The 17431-nt window shown below is 42.0% G+C and overlaps 1 protein-coding gene across 1 annotated transcript in view; it reads right to left on the reverse strand.

Moving 5' to 3' along the window:
• Positions 1-4575: 4575 nt before the first annotated feature.
• CATSPERB (cation channel sperm associated auxiliary subunit beta) overlaps positions 4576-17431 on the reverse strand; it is a 109617-nt gene continuing 96761 nt past the window's right edge. The window contains exons 24-27 of the mRNA XM_043556852.1: positions 17231-17366; positions 15609-15709; positions 14851-14925; positions 4576-4998 (exon numbers count right to left, since the gene is read on the reverse strand). Of these exons, the coding sequence (XP_043412787.1) occupies positions 4795-4998; positions 14851-14925; positions 15609-15709; positions 17231-17366 (516 nt within the window). The 3' untranslated portion in view covers positions 4576-4794. The remainder of the gene's footprint in view (positions 4999-14850; positions 14926-15608; positions 15710-17230; positions 17367-17431) is intronic.

Consider the following 17431-nt stretch of genomic DNA (forward strand, 5'->3'; position numbering starts at 1 on the left):
TATTTGAATCTTTCAAGGCATGCTCCCTGAACTTCTCTTTGGGTAGCTAACAGGTCCACAGCACTTTCTAGGTGCCAGGCTCTGTTCTTTTTTCAAAAAAAAAATTTTTTTTAACGTTTATTTATTTTGAGACAGAGACAGAGCATGAATGGGGGAGGGTCAGAGAGAGGGAGACACAGAATCTGAAACAGGCTCCAGGCTCTGAGCTGTCAGCACAGAGCCCGACGCGGGGCTCAAACTCATGGACCTCGAGATCATGACCTGAGCTGAAGTCGGCCACTTAACCAACTGAGCCACCCAGGTGCCCCGCCAGGCTCTGTTCTAATACACTTTGTGTATTATCTCCTTTAATTCCCAAATAATCCAACAAGGTAAGTAACATTATCACACTGACAAAGAAACCAAGACACAGAAATAGTTTCCTCAAGAGGACGCAGCTAGAAAGTGGCAAAGACAGCATTCCCACCCAGATGTTCCTACTCTGGAGCCCAAGCTCTTACCCGCCATATTGTATAGTAGGATTGGATGGGGGTGGGTGGTGCTGCAGTGAGAGCTGGATCCTGGTATTGGTGGAGATGGGAGGTGCTAGATGACCACGTCCTGCATGGTCATTACAATGACAGCAGAGTAGGCACAGTAATCACGGTACAGAGACAACCAGTGAAGGGCCTGATGCTTGGAATATTGCTCTATTTCAAGTGCAGGCCTTCCCCCTGGCAGGGCAGCAATATACCTTTATTGTTCTGTCCCCTTTGACTCTGCTCCCCAGGCTAGTGGGGAGTGAGTGGACCACCTCACTAGGCTATAGAATATTATGTTTCATGGCCCTGAGAAGCATGTAGAAGCAAGTTCTCAAGATATCTTGTTAGGATACATATGTGATGGAGAAGAAAATCAAACTCAACAAGAATACACTTCGGCAAAGTCTGGGCTAATTCAGTATTCCGGAGCCTGTGGGGGCCTCTCAATCCAAAGTAAAGGGCAGGTGAGGGCACCTTCCATCCCCACCACTAAGGAGGGCAAACAGTGCCTGGTAGGTCATTTGGGAAATGTGAGGCAGCACATAACACATAATGTTTAGAATATTCTGCTCTAATTCATTTTGGTTCAAAAAGTGGACAGCTTTGAGTGGCGTCTAGCCCAATACAGGCTGCAGTACAGAACTGTTTATTCTCATGATCTTGCAAACCTACGAACAAATTTTAGTCCTGTTTGTGTCACTTTGAAGGCTCTGAGGTTTTATCCCACTTGCAAACTTACAAGGTAGTTCTGGGTGCTGGGTGAAGATACAAGACTCCCGGGACAGAACAAAGGACTATTTATCACCTTCAGCAATAGCATTAGCCAGATTATCATCGTTTGGGCACCACATTTTTCACCTGAGTCTCAGGGTAACACAAAGAGGGTGGGGTGACATCTACCCATGTAATGAGTTACGTTGTGTGAAAGGAACCCTGAACTTAGGGAACTTGACTCTTTGATAACAGGCAGTAAGCATGCTGCCTTTTGCTCTTGAAAAAGACGTTAATCTTTATTACACAGTGATCGTGCCTGCCCATTTGCTTTGAATGCCTTATATGCTGCCATGGTGTTCTTCCATCCCTGCCACTTTATATTCCAACACGAGGAATGGGGCAATCCCTGCACTCCCCGCCCCCCCCCCCATGAGAATAGTAAAGCCCTGTTGAATGTAGTCAGAATTTTCCAATCAGAAAAATCTAGAAATAGGTTATTCTCGTTTCCACATACATTGAAGTTTTGTATTAGGTCAAAATTTTTTTTTTTAGTTACGAGTGGGGAGACATGATATTCTTTTCAGTACTTTGTGACTTTATTGCTTTCAGCCCCTCACGATTTGCCTGTGACCTTATCCTCAACTGCACAAAAACAAGTGAAGAAATGGGTTGATGTTCTGGAATTCACAGCATTATTGTTACTCTGTCACCCAGAAATAGGTGATCTTATGATAAAGAGAAAGTCTACTGAAAGTCCGTGCACAATGGCCCCTTGGACACTGGCAATTTCCCTGGTTGGAAAAAATGTATGTTCTATGCCATAATTCCCAGTAAACAGGGTTATTCCTTATAGCTATAACACATTCATTTGGGAAACAAGGATGGAGAATGAATGGTTCTTTTTAATATTTCACTTAATAAAATACTCCTGAGACTTTGCTCTCTGTGCCCTGAACTTTGGGCTCTGACAATCAAGTGGTCTCTCCAGCTAGTGTAGAAATGCTTCCAGCAGTGAACACGATATTGATTCCACTGACTTGGAAACCAAGACTGCCATGTAGCCTTTTTTGGTTCCTAGTACATTAGGAAAACAGGCAGAGGGAGAATAATTGATCTTACTGAGGAAAAGTAGAGATGCTGTAACACAATGAGGACCAACATTAACCTGGGTGGATCCTGGGCCACAAAGGTTTATTACCAAAAATACCCAAGGATAACGACCAACGGAAAGTAACAGACACCCGACAACCAAAGGGTAGGTTTAACAAAGACTCAGACCCTCTGGAAATGAAGATAGTTCATTCTCTTGGGCAAAGGATCCTAGTCAGCTGAGCTGCTGAGGTTCAAAGGCAAGGGAGCACATGGAATGTAGAGTGGAGAGGAATCTAATATCAGCTTTAGTATGTGTTACAGAAACAAGGGTCATAAACTCTATTCACATTTCTTGTTTTCTGTGAAAGCATTGTAATTGTCACCATTTCCCCCCCTTTTCAAGAAGAAACTAAGAGAAATAGATAGCAGGTAGACTTTGAATTGTCTTTTTTGGGGGAAGAGGTGAATGAATTTGTGGGTGCATGTACAATAGTTGGATTATCTTAGCAGGAGCATCTTTGAATGTACAGGAAGACACACGTGTACATCTATAGACCATAGTATAGAATCTTAGGTTAAATAACTTACCAATGGCCATATGGCTAGTAAGTGATGGAGGGAGATAAAAACCAGGCCATACGATGTTAATATCAGTGGCAACTGACTGTGGGTTATATGGGAACCCTCCATACTATCTTCACAACTTTCCTATAAATCTAAAACTATTCTAAAATTGTAAACATTTATTAAAAGAAAAAAAAAAAACCAAGCTGTTAGACTCTGGAACTTACACTTTTAACCACGGTGCCATGTTTTATCTCTAGACCTTTGGCCCAATGGATGCTCTGAAGAGTTGAAAAACTCTTGTTTCCTAGGTCCCCAGAACGTTCTCATTCTTGCCCGTGACAAGAATCGATTGTCCAGATTTTGCTTGGATTATCTTTCTATAGTATTCTTCCAATAAATTTCCCTTTTTATTACAATTAGACACGATCATTTTCTATTATGCGCCACCAAACAGCAACAGCTAACAATTAGAGTATTCATGGAACCAGGCGCTAAGTACTTTACATACAACTATTCATTCGGCCCTCACAATAATCTGCCTATTAATTATCTACCTATCAGGTGAGTAAGACTATTTCCTTTTTACAGGTGAAGAAACTCAGACACAAGGAAGTAACTTGCCCAGGTCACAAATCGAGGAAGTGGCAATCCTGGATGCCTGGCTCCTGAGTCTGATTCTTGGAGCCACCTTGCTCACTGCCACCTCAAGAGACCTTTCCCAATATACAGGCACGGCCACAGTTTATAGCTCTCAGAGCTGGGCTCTCCTGAACCAGATGTTTAGCTTTTCCTTACGTTGTCAGAGCAGTGTGCTGCCTCTCCTGAGCTTTTCCAAGAGAGTGTAGCCTGATCTCAGAATGTATTGGCCATCTTCTGACTATTTGGGAGCAGGTGCTCTGAGAGAGCACGCAGAGGTACATCTCTTGGATTTCTGCACGTGGGTTTGTAAACCAATACCTTGCACACACAGTGTTCTTCCAACACCCCCATAATGGGGGTCACATCTCCCTCTTCTTAGGCACTACCGTCTGGTTTTGAAGTTGCTTCAAATGGCTTCATCTTTAATTCCTAGGAGGTTCTGACAGTACACCTGTGGATGGGTCTCCTCCGCACCTGCCTTTCCCTGGCAGGACTGTGTTCTGCTTATACTCTTTTGTGAATAGAGCAAGGCGCAGGCGTTCTGCTCCCACAGAATGGGCTCCGGTCAATAAAAGCGAAAACATATGGAAAACTCATTCCACACAGAGGTGGTTGTCATTTTACAGTTTTCTAAAAACCTCAAGGAAAATTTTCTATGTAAGGGTTAACATAAGAAATTGGGGGGGGAGTGCACCTGGGTGGCTCAGTCGGTTGAGTGTCCGACTTCGGCTCAGGTCATGATCTCACGGTCTGTGAGTTCGAGCCCCGCGTCGGGCTCTGTGCTGACAGCTCAGAGCCTGGAGCCTGCTTCGGATTCTGTTTCCCTCTCTTTCTGCTCCTACCCCACTAGTGCTCTGTCTCTCTCTGTCTCTTAAAAAATGAATAAACGTTAAAAAATAAAAAAAGAAATTTTCTGTATAGGTAGGGGCACCTGGCTGGCTCAGGCAGAAGAGCATGTGACTCTTGATCTTGGGGTTGTGAGCTTGAGCCTTACATTGGGTGTAAGGATTCAATTAATTAAATAAATAAATGAATAAATAAATAAATAAATAATTTTCATGTATTTAAAATAGGAAAACAGAATGGTAAACACACTGACAAATAGCAATTTGAGTTATAATGAGTTGAATGGTAATAGCATTTTATCTCATTTTTATATTCACATTTAAACATATTGTTCTAGGAATTGTTTAATAAAAACAGGAAATAAAGAGAGAATTGTGATTATTCTGTGATTATAGTTTGTTCACTATTCAGATTTTCATCTATAAGGCAGCTGATTGATGCTGAGATTTGATAAGTTCACTTTGTTTGTTGTCATAAAGTTTTGGAACATATCACCTGGGTGGATGTTACGTATTTGAAGCATAAATGTTATAAAAATCAATGCCCCCAGCACTACAGCTGTGGCCACGGCAATAAGTGTGTGTCCCGGAAATGGCAATGGTACTTCATCAACATAAATCTGCAATGGAAAAAGCAAAGTCCATTAGCTTTCTGAATCTAGTCATTCGAAACACTGAACTTCATATGATTTCCTCAACAGCAGAGGTATTATTAACCAATTTTGCAAGCTTCTGCTCAGCTACATGCAGATATTCGGCATCCACAAAGCCCAGAGACAGTCACTTGACAATCTGGCAAGAAATGATTTGCACACAATACAGGATAAGAATTGTATTTACCATCCTATACCTTTATCATCGGTCTTTGATGGCAGCGGTAGGCAGGATACGGCGGGGAAAAGTTCTGTGTTCAGTTATAGAGGAATGGACAGCGTGCTTTGGGAAAACAGGTAGGGAGTGACTAACTGCCTAGGGTGACTAGGGATGGAGCTTCCTGAGCTGGATCTTGAAGAATAATTGGGTCCACAGAAGAGGAGAAGAAGAATGGGCATTGCCAGGAGGGGGAATCAGCATGTGCTCTTTCAAGCCATCATCTCTTTAGAAAATCCTCTAGGTGTTAACATAGGGAAACTTCTGTATATTCAAAATGCTTCCTACACCTGAATGGATGACTAATAAAAATAAGTTCCTAGAAGAGAGACAGGATTGTTAAGAGAGAGACACAGAGGCATCTTCTTCTCTGGGACTTGAGTCAAGAATGGGCACCGTTTATGTTAAATGTAGAAGTGGGGACAGAGAGCCCGGTGACTTGGGTTTTGTCTGTGAGGCAGGAAGCCAGATCACATTTTGAGGTAAAGAAGGGATGAGTGGAAGTAAGACAGTGGCAAACGTGGGAAAATGCCAAGGATAAGAAAAAGGATCAATATGCTGTTTTAGGATAGAGCTCAAATTAAAGTTACTACCACCTCCCTCCTAGCGACCTAAGGAGGTATGCCTTTTCTTAGAAACAGCCATCGTATGCCATCAATTCTTTCACAATTTCTCTCAGCTTCACTTATTCCATTCCTTTTTTTTTTTTTTTAATGTTTTATTTATTTTTGAGACAGGGCGAGACAGAGCATGAGCAGGGGAGGGGAAGAGAGAGAGGGAGACACAGAATCCGAAACAGGCTCCAGGCTCCGAGCTGTCAGCACAGAGCCCGACATGGGGCTCGAACTCACAGACCGTGAGATCATGACCTGAGCCGAAGTCGGCCGCCTAACCGACTGAGCCACCCAGGCACCCCTTCTTATTTATTTATTTATTTATTTTTTTTTTCACTTATTCCATTCCATTTTCGATCCTGCTATTGTGAGCTCTATCGACTCACTTTGTACAAACCAACCACTTAGCCTCCTTTCCACCCTGTCAATCCAGGTTGACATGATAACATCGCCAGATTCATCTTGGTAGGACACCAATCTGTCCTTAAAACGCTTTTATTTTTTTTAAGTGAAGTTGCTCTATTTTGCAACCAAAAGAATTTTGACCATAGGGAACTGTTACTGGAAGTGGGACGTCGTAAGCTGCAGAATTTAAAAGGTGGACCCAGCTGAGTGGTGTGGAGAGCAGCGAGAAACCATTCTTTCCCATCTGGGCAGATACTTATCCTTGCAATAATGGATCAGCTGGCCTAACCATCTCCTGTTGTACTTTAGAGCCAATGGTATGTGTTCAGTTGGTACTGGAATTATTGGGAATTTGGTAGAAAATGTTAGATGCTGAATGGATATTCTACTTGTGGTCTTCCAAACGGTACTGTAAGAAAACAAAAATCTTCCTTTTAGGGGCGCCTGGGTGGCTCAGTCGGTTGAGCGTCCGACTTCAGCTCAGGTCATGATCTCGCGGTTGACGAGTTTGAGCCCCGCGTCGGGCTCTGTGCTGATGGCCCAGAGCCTGGAGCCTGCCTCGGATTCTGTGTCTCTCTCTCTCTCTGCCCCTCCCCTGCTCATGCTCTGTCTCTCTCCGTCTCAAAAATAAATAAACATTAAAAAAAATTAAAAACCAAAATCTTCCTTTTAAGCTGGACCATCAGAAGAGTTTGGATAATTAGCTTTGTTAAGAAAGATCTAATCTGGGGTGCCTGCGTGCCTCAGTTGGTTGGACGTCTGACTCTTGATTTTGGTTCAGATTGTCATGTCATGGTTCATGGGATAGAGCCCTGGGTTGGGCTCTGTGCTGACAGCATGGAGCCTGCTTTGGATTCTCCCTCTCCCTCTCTCTCTCTCTCTGCTGCTACACAGCTCATGGTCTCGTGTGCTTTCTCTCTCACGGAATAAACTTAGAAAAAAAAGAACCCTCAATTTTCCATTAAAAAAAAAAAAGAGAGAGATCTAATATGTTTGTGGCCAATGAGAGAGACAGTTTATACGCTACCTGTAATTGCAAAAGTGAATTTTCTTTTCTATGCAGAAGTTAGAGCCAGAGGATACAAGTAACTATAATCATAGTCCGTTTGGGGTTTGTTTCCATCTTTCTGTTCTGCTTCCTCGGTGTTGGGTATCTCCCCTCTTAGTCCCCACAGCCCTCATGGGTGACAGCAGCAGCTCCTGGGGCTACAAGTTTTTTGTTCAATATCATCAAGAAAGAGCAAATACATGTCCCAGCGCTTGGAACAAAAATCCTGTGATTCACTCTGACTGGGCTGCTGTAAACCTTGATTCACTCTGACTCTGACTGGGCTCCTATAGACCTTGTGTCCATCCCCAAACACCTTTCTTCGAAAATGTTTAATATCTTCTTATTGCTAATAGGAATGTTCTAAAGCTCTCTTTACGACATTTGAGGTCTCCCACAATTTGACCCTAACCTACCCATGTTCTTATACATAACCTTGAGTTCCATCCAAATGTCTATAAGCTACTCAAGAGGTAAGTTTTATACATTCCCTTATCTGTCTTCGAGGCTGCTGTTCCTTCCACCCAGAATCCCTTCCTTACCCATTTTTACCTAAAATAAAATTTGAGTCACCTCACCAGACACTATAAAAGTTTCACTTGTTCAGTTAAGCCATCCATTATTTTTTGAGACTAGGCACCTGTATCACCTCTGAACTCTGTATTCTCCAGCAAAACCGCCTCCTCTAAAGTTCTTGAAAACAGTTTTTCTCAAATGTTTCCCTTCCAATCTTCTTTGACTATCCAAATATTCCACACCATGTCTCAAAAAAGGTTAAGCCCCAGAATCATAAAGGAGTATATTCTGGACACAATGTCTTTTTACTGCCAAAATACTTCAATTTGCATTTCTTAAACACAAAGAATTCACTTAAATGGCCACATTGTAATTACTGAAATCAAGGAATTAACACTGAGACAATGCTGTTATCTAATCTACAGATGTTCAGATTTTTTCAGTTCTCCCAATAATGTCCTTTATGGTGCACAAAAATCCGTTGCTTCGGGATACTTGAAAAGCAGGTTTCAACAATCTCAAGAAATTTTACACTCTTTTTTCTATTGTTTCTTAATGATTCTCTTTATTTTATTTTGAAAGAGAGAGAAAGAAAGGGAGAGAGAACACAAGCAGGGGAGGGGCAGAGGGAGAGAGGGAGAATCTTAAGCAGGCTCTACACTCACGACAGAGCCTGATACAGGGCTCAATGCCACAACCCTGCGATCATGACCTGAGCCCAAATCAAGAATCGGACAAATCAAGAATGGGAGCCCAAATCAAGAATGGGGCGACTGGGTGGCGCAGTCGGTTAAACGTCCGACTTCAGCCAGGTCACGATCTCGCGGTCCGTGGGTTCAAGCCCCGCATCGGGCTCTGGGCTGATGGCTCGGAGCCTGGAGCCTGTTTCCGATTCTGTGTCTCCCTCTCTCTCTGCCCCTCCCCCGTTCATGCTCTGTCTCTCTCTGTCCCAAAAATAAATAAACGTTGAAAAAAAAAATTAAAAAAAAGAAAAAAAAGAATCAGACACTTAAGCAACGGAGCCACCAAGGTGCCCTGATTCTTTTTATTAACTATGCAATCATTTCCTTTTTTTCTTAAAAAAAAATTTTTTTTTACTGTTTATTTTTTGAGTGAGAGAGAGAGAGAGAGAGAGAGACAGAATGTGAGTGGGGGAGAGGCAGAGAGAGAGGGAGACAGAGTCTGAAGCTGGCTCCAGGCTCCAAGCTGTCAGCACAGATCCCAATGGGGGGCTCGAACCCACAAACCGTGAGATCGTGACCTGAGCTGAAGTTGGACGCTTAACTGACTGAGACACCCAGGCACCCCCCTCTTTTTCTTTCATTCATTTTTTTTGGTCCCTCTTTCATTCCTGAAGCTTTGTTTCCTTCTGTTGACATTTCTTTCCAGTCTGAAGAACTTCTTTATACATTTTTTTTTTAAAGAGAGTTTCTGCTGACAGTGGCTTATCCTAATTTTCCTTCATCTGGGAATGCTTTTGTATTTCTTTCATTCCTGAAGGACTAGATATAGAATTCTGGATTGGCCCCCCTTCCTTCCCAAACTACCCCTGTCCCCCATATGTTAAAGGTGTTGGACAACTTTCTTCTAGCTTCTAAGGTTTCCGAGAAAAAAATCAGCAGTAATTCAAATTATTGTCCACTCACATGTTTTCTGTTTGTTTGTTTGTTTTTTGGCTGCTTTCAAGATTTTTTTTCTTTGTCTTTGATTTTTAGTAGTTTATGATGTGTTTAGACAGGATCTCTTTTGGTCTGGATTCATTAAGCTTCTTGAATATATAAATTTATGTCTCCACCAAATTTGGGGCATTTTCAGGCTTTATTTCTCCTCATTCTCCTCCTCCTTCCCCCTCTTCCCCTTCCCCCCCCCCCCCCCCCCCCCCCCCCCCCCCCCCCCCCCCCCCCCCCCCCCCCCCCCCCCCCCCCCCCCCCCCCCCCCCCCCCCCCCCCCCCGCTTCTCCTCTTTCTTCTTTTCCTGCATCAATCCCTTTTTCCCATCCTTCACTGACTCTGGTGACATAAAGGTCACACCTTTTGATGTCATCACATAGGTTCCCGAGGCCATTCTTTTTTTTTTTTTTTTTTTTAAAGACACATTTATTCAGCATCATGATCAGACTATTACATTTAGCAATCAGCAGCACGGGTGCAAAAAAAAAAAAATCTACATAAAAACCCTGTGTTGGGGCGCCTGGGTGGCGCAGTCGGTTAAGCGTCCGACTTCAGCCAGGTCACGATCTCGGGATCCGTGAGTTCGAGCCCCGTGTCAGGCTCTGGGCTTATGGCTCGGAGCCTGGAGCCTGTTTCCGATTCTGTGTCTCCCTCTCTCTCTGCCCCTCCCCCGTTCATGCTCTGTCTCTCTCTGTCCCAAAAATAAATAAACGTTGAAAAAAAAAAATTAAAAACCCTGTGTTGGGATACTTTACACTTTCCACAGAACCGAAAATAAAAGAACCTGTGATACAATTAATCACAAACACAGTCCTCAAGTTTTTGGCCCATACACATGAGTATGGTCTAAAACATGTCTTCTCTGTAGCAGCTAGGCCCTGCCATGCTGTGCGTGGCTGAGCTCACAAATCTGTCAACACCAAAGTTGTCATTCCCACCAAAACCACCTCCACGACCGCCACCAAAGTTTCCCCAACCACTTGGATCTCTTTGGCCGGATGAAGCGCTCGCTGTCTGTTGCTCAGATAGGGCTCTCCTTACTTCGCACTCACAACATGGTATTTTTGAATGACGATCTGGTCTACAGAGTTATGGTCATCAAACGGGACAAAAGGAAAGCCTCTCTTTTTGCCACTGCCTCGGTCCGTCATGATTTCAATCACTTCCATTTTCCCATACTGTTCGAAGGAATCTCTTAGATGATGTTCTTCAGTGTCTTCTTCAAGGCCACCGACACAAATCTTTTTGACAGGTAAGTGGGCACCAGGTCTTTGAGAATCTTCCCTGGAGACCACCCTCTTGGTTCCACAACACTTCGCCCATCTTGTGTGGCCCTGCATTCATGGCTGCATCCACGACTTCCACAGTGCCTTACGTGACAAACCCAAAGCCTCTGGAGCACTTGGTGTTGGGAGCTCTCATCCCTACAGAGTCTGTGAGCGTTCCCCATTGCTCAAAATGGCTCTTCAGACTCTCATCGGTTGTTTCAAAGCTCAAAGCTCTGATGAAAAACTTCCACAGCTGCTCAGGCTTTTTGGGAGACTCTGGCTTAGACATGATGGCGGGAGGGAGACTTTCACGATGCTTCCTCAGTGGCGTTCGTGGGCAGAAAGGAGGCCATTCTTTGTGAAGTCTTTTTTCTTCAGGGTGGATTTCTACTGATTTATTTTCAAATTCACTGATTTTTTTTTTTCTCTGACATATTTGTTCTGCTACTGAGTCTATCAAGTGATTTTTAAGTTTTAAATACTGTATTTTTCAGTTCTAAAATTTCCATGTGGTTCTTTTTTACAGCTTCCATTTCTCTATTGAGAATTTCTTCCATTCCCTTTTCAGCCATTTCAAGTGTTTACCTTTACCCCATGGGAGCTTGTTATCATGGCTGGTTTAAAACATCTGTCTGGGGGCGCCTGGGTAGCTCAGTCAGTTAAGCGTCTGACTCTTGGTGTTGGCTCAGATCGTGATCTCACAGTTCATGGGTTTGAGCCCCACGTCAGGCTCTATGCTGACAGCATGGAGATTGCTTTGGATTCTCCCTCTCCCTCTCTCTCTACCCCTCCCTCCCTCCCTCTCTCTCTCAAAAATAAATAAACTTAAAAAAATAATAACGTGTAATTATTTTGCTGTCCAGTGCTGATTGCCTTTTGAGGATTATATATTCTTAGTTATTGGCATAGTGAGTAATTTTAGATTTTGCCCTGGACATTTAAGATAGTTATGTGGTGGGAGACAACTGGGTGGCTTGGTTGGTTAAGCAGCTGACTTCAGCTCAGGTCATGGTCTCATGGTTTGTGGGTTTGAGCCCTGCGTCGGGCTCTGTGCTAACAGCTCAGAGCCTGGAGCCTACTTCAGATTCTGTGTTTTTCTCTCTTTCTGCCCCTCCCCTGCTTGTGCTCTGTCTGTCTCTCTCTCTCTCTCTCTCAAAATAAATATGAAAAACATATAGTTATGTTGTGAGACTCTGAGTCCTGTTAAAAATTCTTTGGAAAGTGTTTTTTAAAGTTCATTTATTTATTTCGAGAGACAGAGACAGCGTGAACAGGGGAGGGGCAGAGAAAGAGGGAGAGAGAGAATCTTAAGCAGCCTCTGCACTGTCAACACAGAGTCTGATGAGGGGCTTGAACTCACAAGTGAGATCATGACCTGAGCCAAAATCAAGAGTCAGCCGCTTAACCAACTGAGCCACCCAGGTGCCTCTGTTGGGTGTTTTGTTTGTTTTAGTATTTGGACACACTGGTCGAATTCAGACCCCAGGTTCTGCTTTACTTTCTGTGGTGGCTCCATTGTCAGTTTAGTTCTCAAAACCTTTGCTATGCTAGTATGTGTTCCTGGTTTCTATGTTGCTCAGGGGTTACTCTAGAACTTAGGTGGTGTGTATATTGCATTTTTATTTTGAAGCCTTTGCTATGCTTCTATTTTTTGCTTTTGAATTACTGTATTTTTGCCAATTTTATTTTATTTGAGTTCTTTGGTTTTATTTAAATTATAGTCAGTTAACATACATCTGCAGCAGTGTGGACTCATTACTGGGGCTGGCCTTAGGGCAGGGTCAGGATAGAAAAAGGAGAGGGAAAACTATAGAAAGCTTATGAAGGTAATTGAAGAAGATATAAAGAAATGGAAAGACATTCTCTGCTCATGGATTGGAAGAATAAATATTGTCAAAAGGTCAATACTACCCAAAGCTATCTACACATTCAATGCAATCCCAAACAAAATTGCACCAGCATTCTTCTTGAAACTAGAAAAAGCAATCCTAAAATTCATATGGAACCACAAAAGGCCCCAAATAGCCAAAGTAATTTTGAAGAAGAAGACCAAAGCAGGAGGCATCACAATCCCAGACTTTAGCCTCTACTACAAAGCTGTCATCATCAAGACAGCATGGTATTGGCACAAAAACAGACATATAGACCAATGGAATAGAATAGAAACCCCAGAACTAGACCCACAAACATATGGCCAACTAATCTTTGACAAAGCAGGAAAGAACAACCAATGGAAAAAAGACAGTCTCTTTAACAAATGGTGCTGGGAGAACTGGACAGCAACATGCAGAAGGTTGAAACTAGACCACTTTCTCACACCATTCACAAAAATAAACTCAAAATGGATAAAGGACCTGAATGTGAGACAGGAAACCATCAAAACCCTAGAGGAGAAAGCAGGAAAAGACCTCTCTGACCTCAGCCGTAGCAATCTCTTACTCGACACATCCCCAAAGGCAAGGGAATTAAAAGCAAAAGTGAATTACTGGGACCTTATGAAGATAAAAAGCTTCTGCACAGCAAAGGAAACAACCAACAAAACTAAAAGGCAACCAACGGAATGGGAAAAGATATTCGCAAATAACATATCGGACAAAGGGCTAGTATCCAAAATCTATAAAGAGCTCACCAAACTCCACACCCGAAAAACAAATAACCCAGTGAAGAAATGGGCAGAAAACATGAAGAGACACTTCTCTAAAGAAGACACCCGGATGGCCAACAGGCACATGAAAAGATGCTCAACGTCGTTCCTTATCAGGGAAATACAAATCAAAACCACACTCAGATATCACCTCACGCCAGTCAGAGTGGCCAAAATGAACAAATCAGGAGACTATAGATGCTAGAGAGGATGTGGAGAAACGGGAACCCTCTTGCACTGTTGGTGGGAATGCGAATTGGTGCAGCCACTCTGGAAAACAGTGTGGAGGTTCCTCAGAAAATTAAAAATAGACCTACCCTATGACCCAGCAATAGCACTGCTAGGAATTTACCCAAGGGATACAGGAGTACCGATGCACCCCAATGCTTATAGCAGCACTCTCAACAATAGCCAAATTATGGAAAGAGCCTAAATGTCCATCAACTGATGAATGGATAAAGAAATTGTGGTTTATATACACAATGGAGTACTACATGGCAATGAGAAAGAACGAAATATGTCCCTTTGTAGCAACGTGGATGGAACTGGAGAGTGTGATGCTAAATGAAATAAGCCATACAGAGAAAGACAGAGGCCATATGTTTTCACTCTTATGTGGATCCTGAGAAACTTAACAAAAACTCATGGGGGAGGGGACAGAAAAAAAAAAAGAGGTTAGAGTGGGAGAGAGCCAAAGCATAAGAGACTCTTAAAAACTGAGAATAAACTGAGGGTTGATGGGGGGTGGGAGGGAGGGGAGGGTGGGTGATGGGTATTGAGGAGGGCACCTTTTGGGATGAGCACTGGGTGTTGTATGGAAACCAATTTGACAATAAATTTCATATATTGAAAAAAAAAAGAAAAAGGAGAGGGGTGGGGAAAGAGGGAGAGAGAGAGAGAGAGATTTTATTTTTGATAATGTGGTATCACTATTCGATAATGAATGAGTCATTAGTCAATTAACTCAAATTCTCATTCCCTGCCCCCGAAGGGGCACTGATTTTGGTTCCAAGTATTTTGGATCCTGACAGCTTTAGGCGTATTAAGACTATCATCACAACAATGATAATCAAAGGGAAGATCATAATGGAAACTTGAGTGTTATAGACCTGTGTTCCTCTGGGGAGATGCCGTGAGAGGAAGTGCGGTAAAAGTCTGAAAACTGAGTTAAATATGGAAGATGGAGAAAGAATAAAAACAAATACGAGCACTTATTAAAATTTTCCCCGCACTGCTGGGTCCTATACCTGCCACGCACTCTGCCTTCACCATTACTGACAATGTCATCCCCATTCTTCAGGATCTCTGGTCTCCAAGCCTTGTGTATCACACAAATTATGCTGTTTGTTTCTTTTCTCTTTAGTGTCTCTCGCACTGACATTTGTCATGTTACTTCCCCAGCCATCGTCCCATCAGTACCTTGTGCATTTACTATACCTGAAATTCTTCAACTAAGTTGCAAAAAGTGACGCCCGGAACAACAGACACTCTGAAGTGAAAAAGTTCAGAGCCCTGTGGAAAAAACACACCTGGTCATTAGCAGCATGGACACGTATATTCTTTCAAGCTAAAATACACACTGTGGCCACTTTCCCTACAGATGATGCATAGAAAAATCCGATCCCCTTCCTAAGGCTTTTGCACATCTACTTCATGTATCAAAATTAGAACGGAGGGAGAAGGACAAATAGGTGATACCTCTTTTTAGAATGAAGAAACAGAGACACAAAACCTAACATGGACTTGACGAGTAATTTGGGCTAATCATCATATTCATGGTTTTGATACGTTCACTAATTGTTACTGACTTTTATAATTACCTAGATTATATCAATTTCATGTGTTCTTATGGGCGGCTATGAAGACATACCTGTATACATCCAAACGTACACACAAGAAAACTCATTTACCTCCTAAATTTTGGAAATAACGTTTCTGCTCTACCTTGAAAAATAACCTGTTAGTGTTGCCTATCAGCTCAAAAACTAGTAAAGTGTTCAATTTAACTTTCAGATACCTTTTGAAATACTGATGTCAAGAGAAATGGAGGAAAAAGAAACACTTTTCCATATATCTTAAAGATACAGTTTCTGCTACTGACGGACAGCTATACCTTAAAACGTAAACCAATCTTAGTTTAGACACATGTTCTTTGTGAACTCAAAACAGGAAAAACAAAAATGCTGTCAACTCACCTTTATACTTAAGTTGAGGCCTAAAGGATTATACACTGGAGCATCAAGACGTGGTTCTAAGTAATCTTTCAATTTTTTTACATTCTCTGGTACACTGTGTTCTAAAAGTACATGAGGTATATTTTAAGCACATTATGCTGTTTGCACATTTTGCATAAAATTTACTACGTACATCAAGGTACAATGAAGGAATTTACTCCGTAACATGGCTAAGTTATCCCAGACTTTCAGTTCTGCTTGACTTTATAGAAAATGTACTTAGGGAAATGAGGCCAACAATGCATCTTCTCAAGGACATTGTCAAGAGGGACAAGCCCTTTGACCACTTCATTCAGGCTGCCCTTTTCTTCCAACCCCATGCTTATGACAAGTTCTAACCTGTACATACTTTATATCTTTGGCAATGAGATAATGCAACCTTAGTGGTTGGTAAATGATTTTCGATAAGGTGGCAGAAAACTTTCACAATAGGATCACTTAAATCTTTCCTAAAAGAAACGATCAGGTGTTCTTGCTTTTCTTGTAATTCTTTCTAAAACCAGATATATGGTGTGGGGATTAGAAATTGCAGTGGTATAATGGTACATGGGATCTAAGGGAGGAGAAAGCTTTGATAGCAGCATTTGCCAATTTCCATGGTATAAATAGCCTCACCATGGCTAATCTCCAGCTACTAATGGCTTAACAACCAGTACACAAAACGCTTGAATATTTAACAATTGATGCTCAAAAGCTGGCAACATTAGGCTCCAGCATACCACAGAAAATGGGGATGTTAGTAAAGTGAAATAGTAGTTTTCTTTGCTAGATTTTTCATTTCAAGAATGCATATACTGGGCAGAGTAAGACTCACTGAACACCCAGTGTCTGGATATTTGGTAACATTAATAACTGGCCAAAATTTCATTTAATTCTATCTATCAATCTATTTGTCTGTCTACTTACTGATCGAGTGGGAGATTGCCTCAAAGTATTTATAAACAAAATGTGCAGGAAAAAGTTGTATATTCGAGGTAACATTGAATTGTGGTAAATTTAATTTTAATTTAATTTTTTTACAATTTTACTTTCAAGTAATCTCTACACCCAACATGGGGCTTAAATTTACAACCCTGAGATCAAGAGTTGCGTGCCCTACTGACTAAGCCAGCCAGGTGCCCCTGATTTTTCTTGTTTAAAAAAATTTCTGCATCTTTTAAATTATTTTACCATAGAATTTTGAAAAACCTTTGCTCGTATTAGAGAGTGGATTCTATAGGCTATCTGGCCACACCTTTTAGAACCTTCTCTGTAACACAGCGAAACCATTCGAAAGAGACACTAGACCAACGTGTAGCACAAATTCAATCAATCATTTTTGCTACCCATCTACAAAATGGCTTTCAAATGTTTTACAGTTCAAATTCTTCAAAAATGCTGTTATGCCACGAAATCCAGGGCACCGAAAGTAATAATGAAATACGTGGGAGACAAGGAGGACAGTAAACCTCAAGTTGCCAACGGACTCAAATTCTTTTCCAAAGAACTATTGGTTGTTGTAAACTGGTGTTATAAGCCGCTTACCTAGGTAATAACAACATTACTTATAAGACAAAATAATTATAGAAGAAAGCAAATCCTACTTAGTTTCCAATTTTCCCTCCTGTTCACTTCAGTCACGGTAACCAGATACGGCATTTCCACTGGGATATGTCCATCCTCACTGTAAATTTCCAAAGAAATTGGATATTGTGTAACTGGAAACTTAAAACGAGGAACCTAAAATGCAAATTCCGAGAATGAATGTCAATTTGGACAACTCAGGACTAATTTCGTTTCCTGGT

Source organism: Prionailurus bengalensis, chromosome B3, assembly GCF_016509475.1.
Source record: "Prionailurus bengalensis isolate Pbe53 chromosome B3, Fcat_Pben_1.1_paternal_pri, whole genome shotgun sequence".
Taxonomy (NCBI): Eukaryota; Metazoa; Chordata; class Mammalia; order Carnivora; family Felidae; genus Prionailurus; species Prionailurus bengalensis.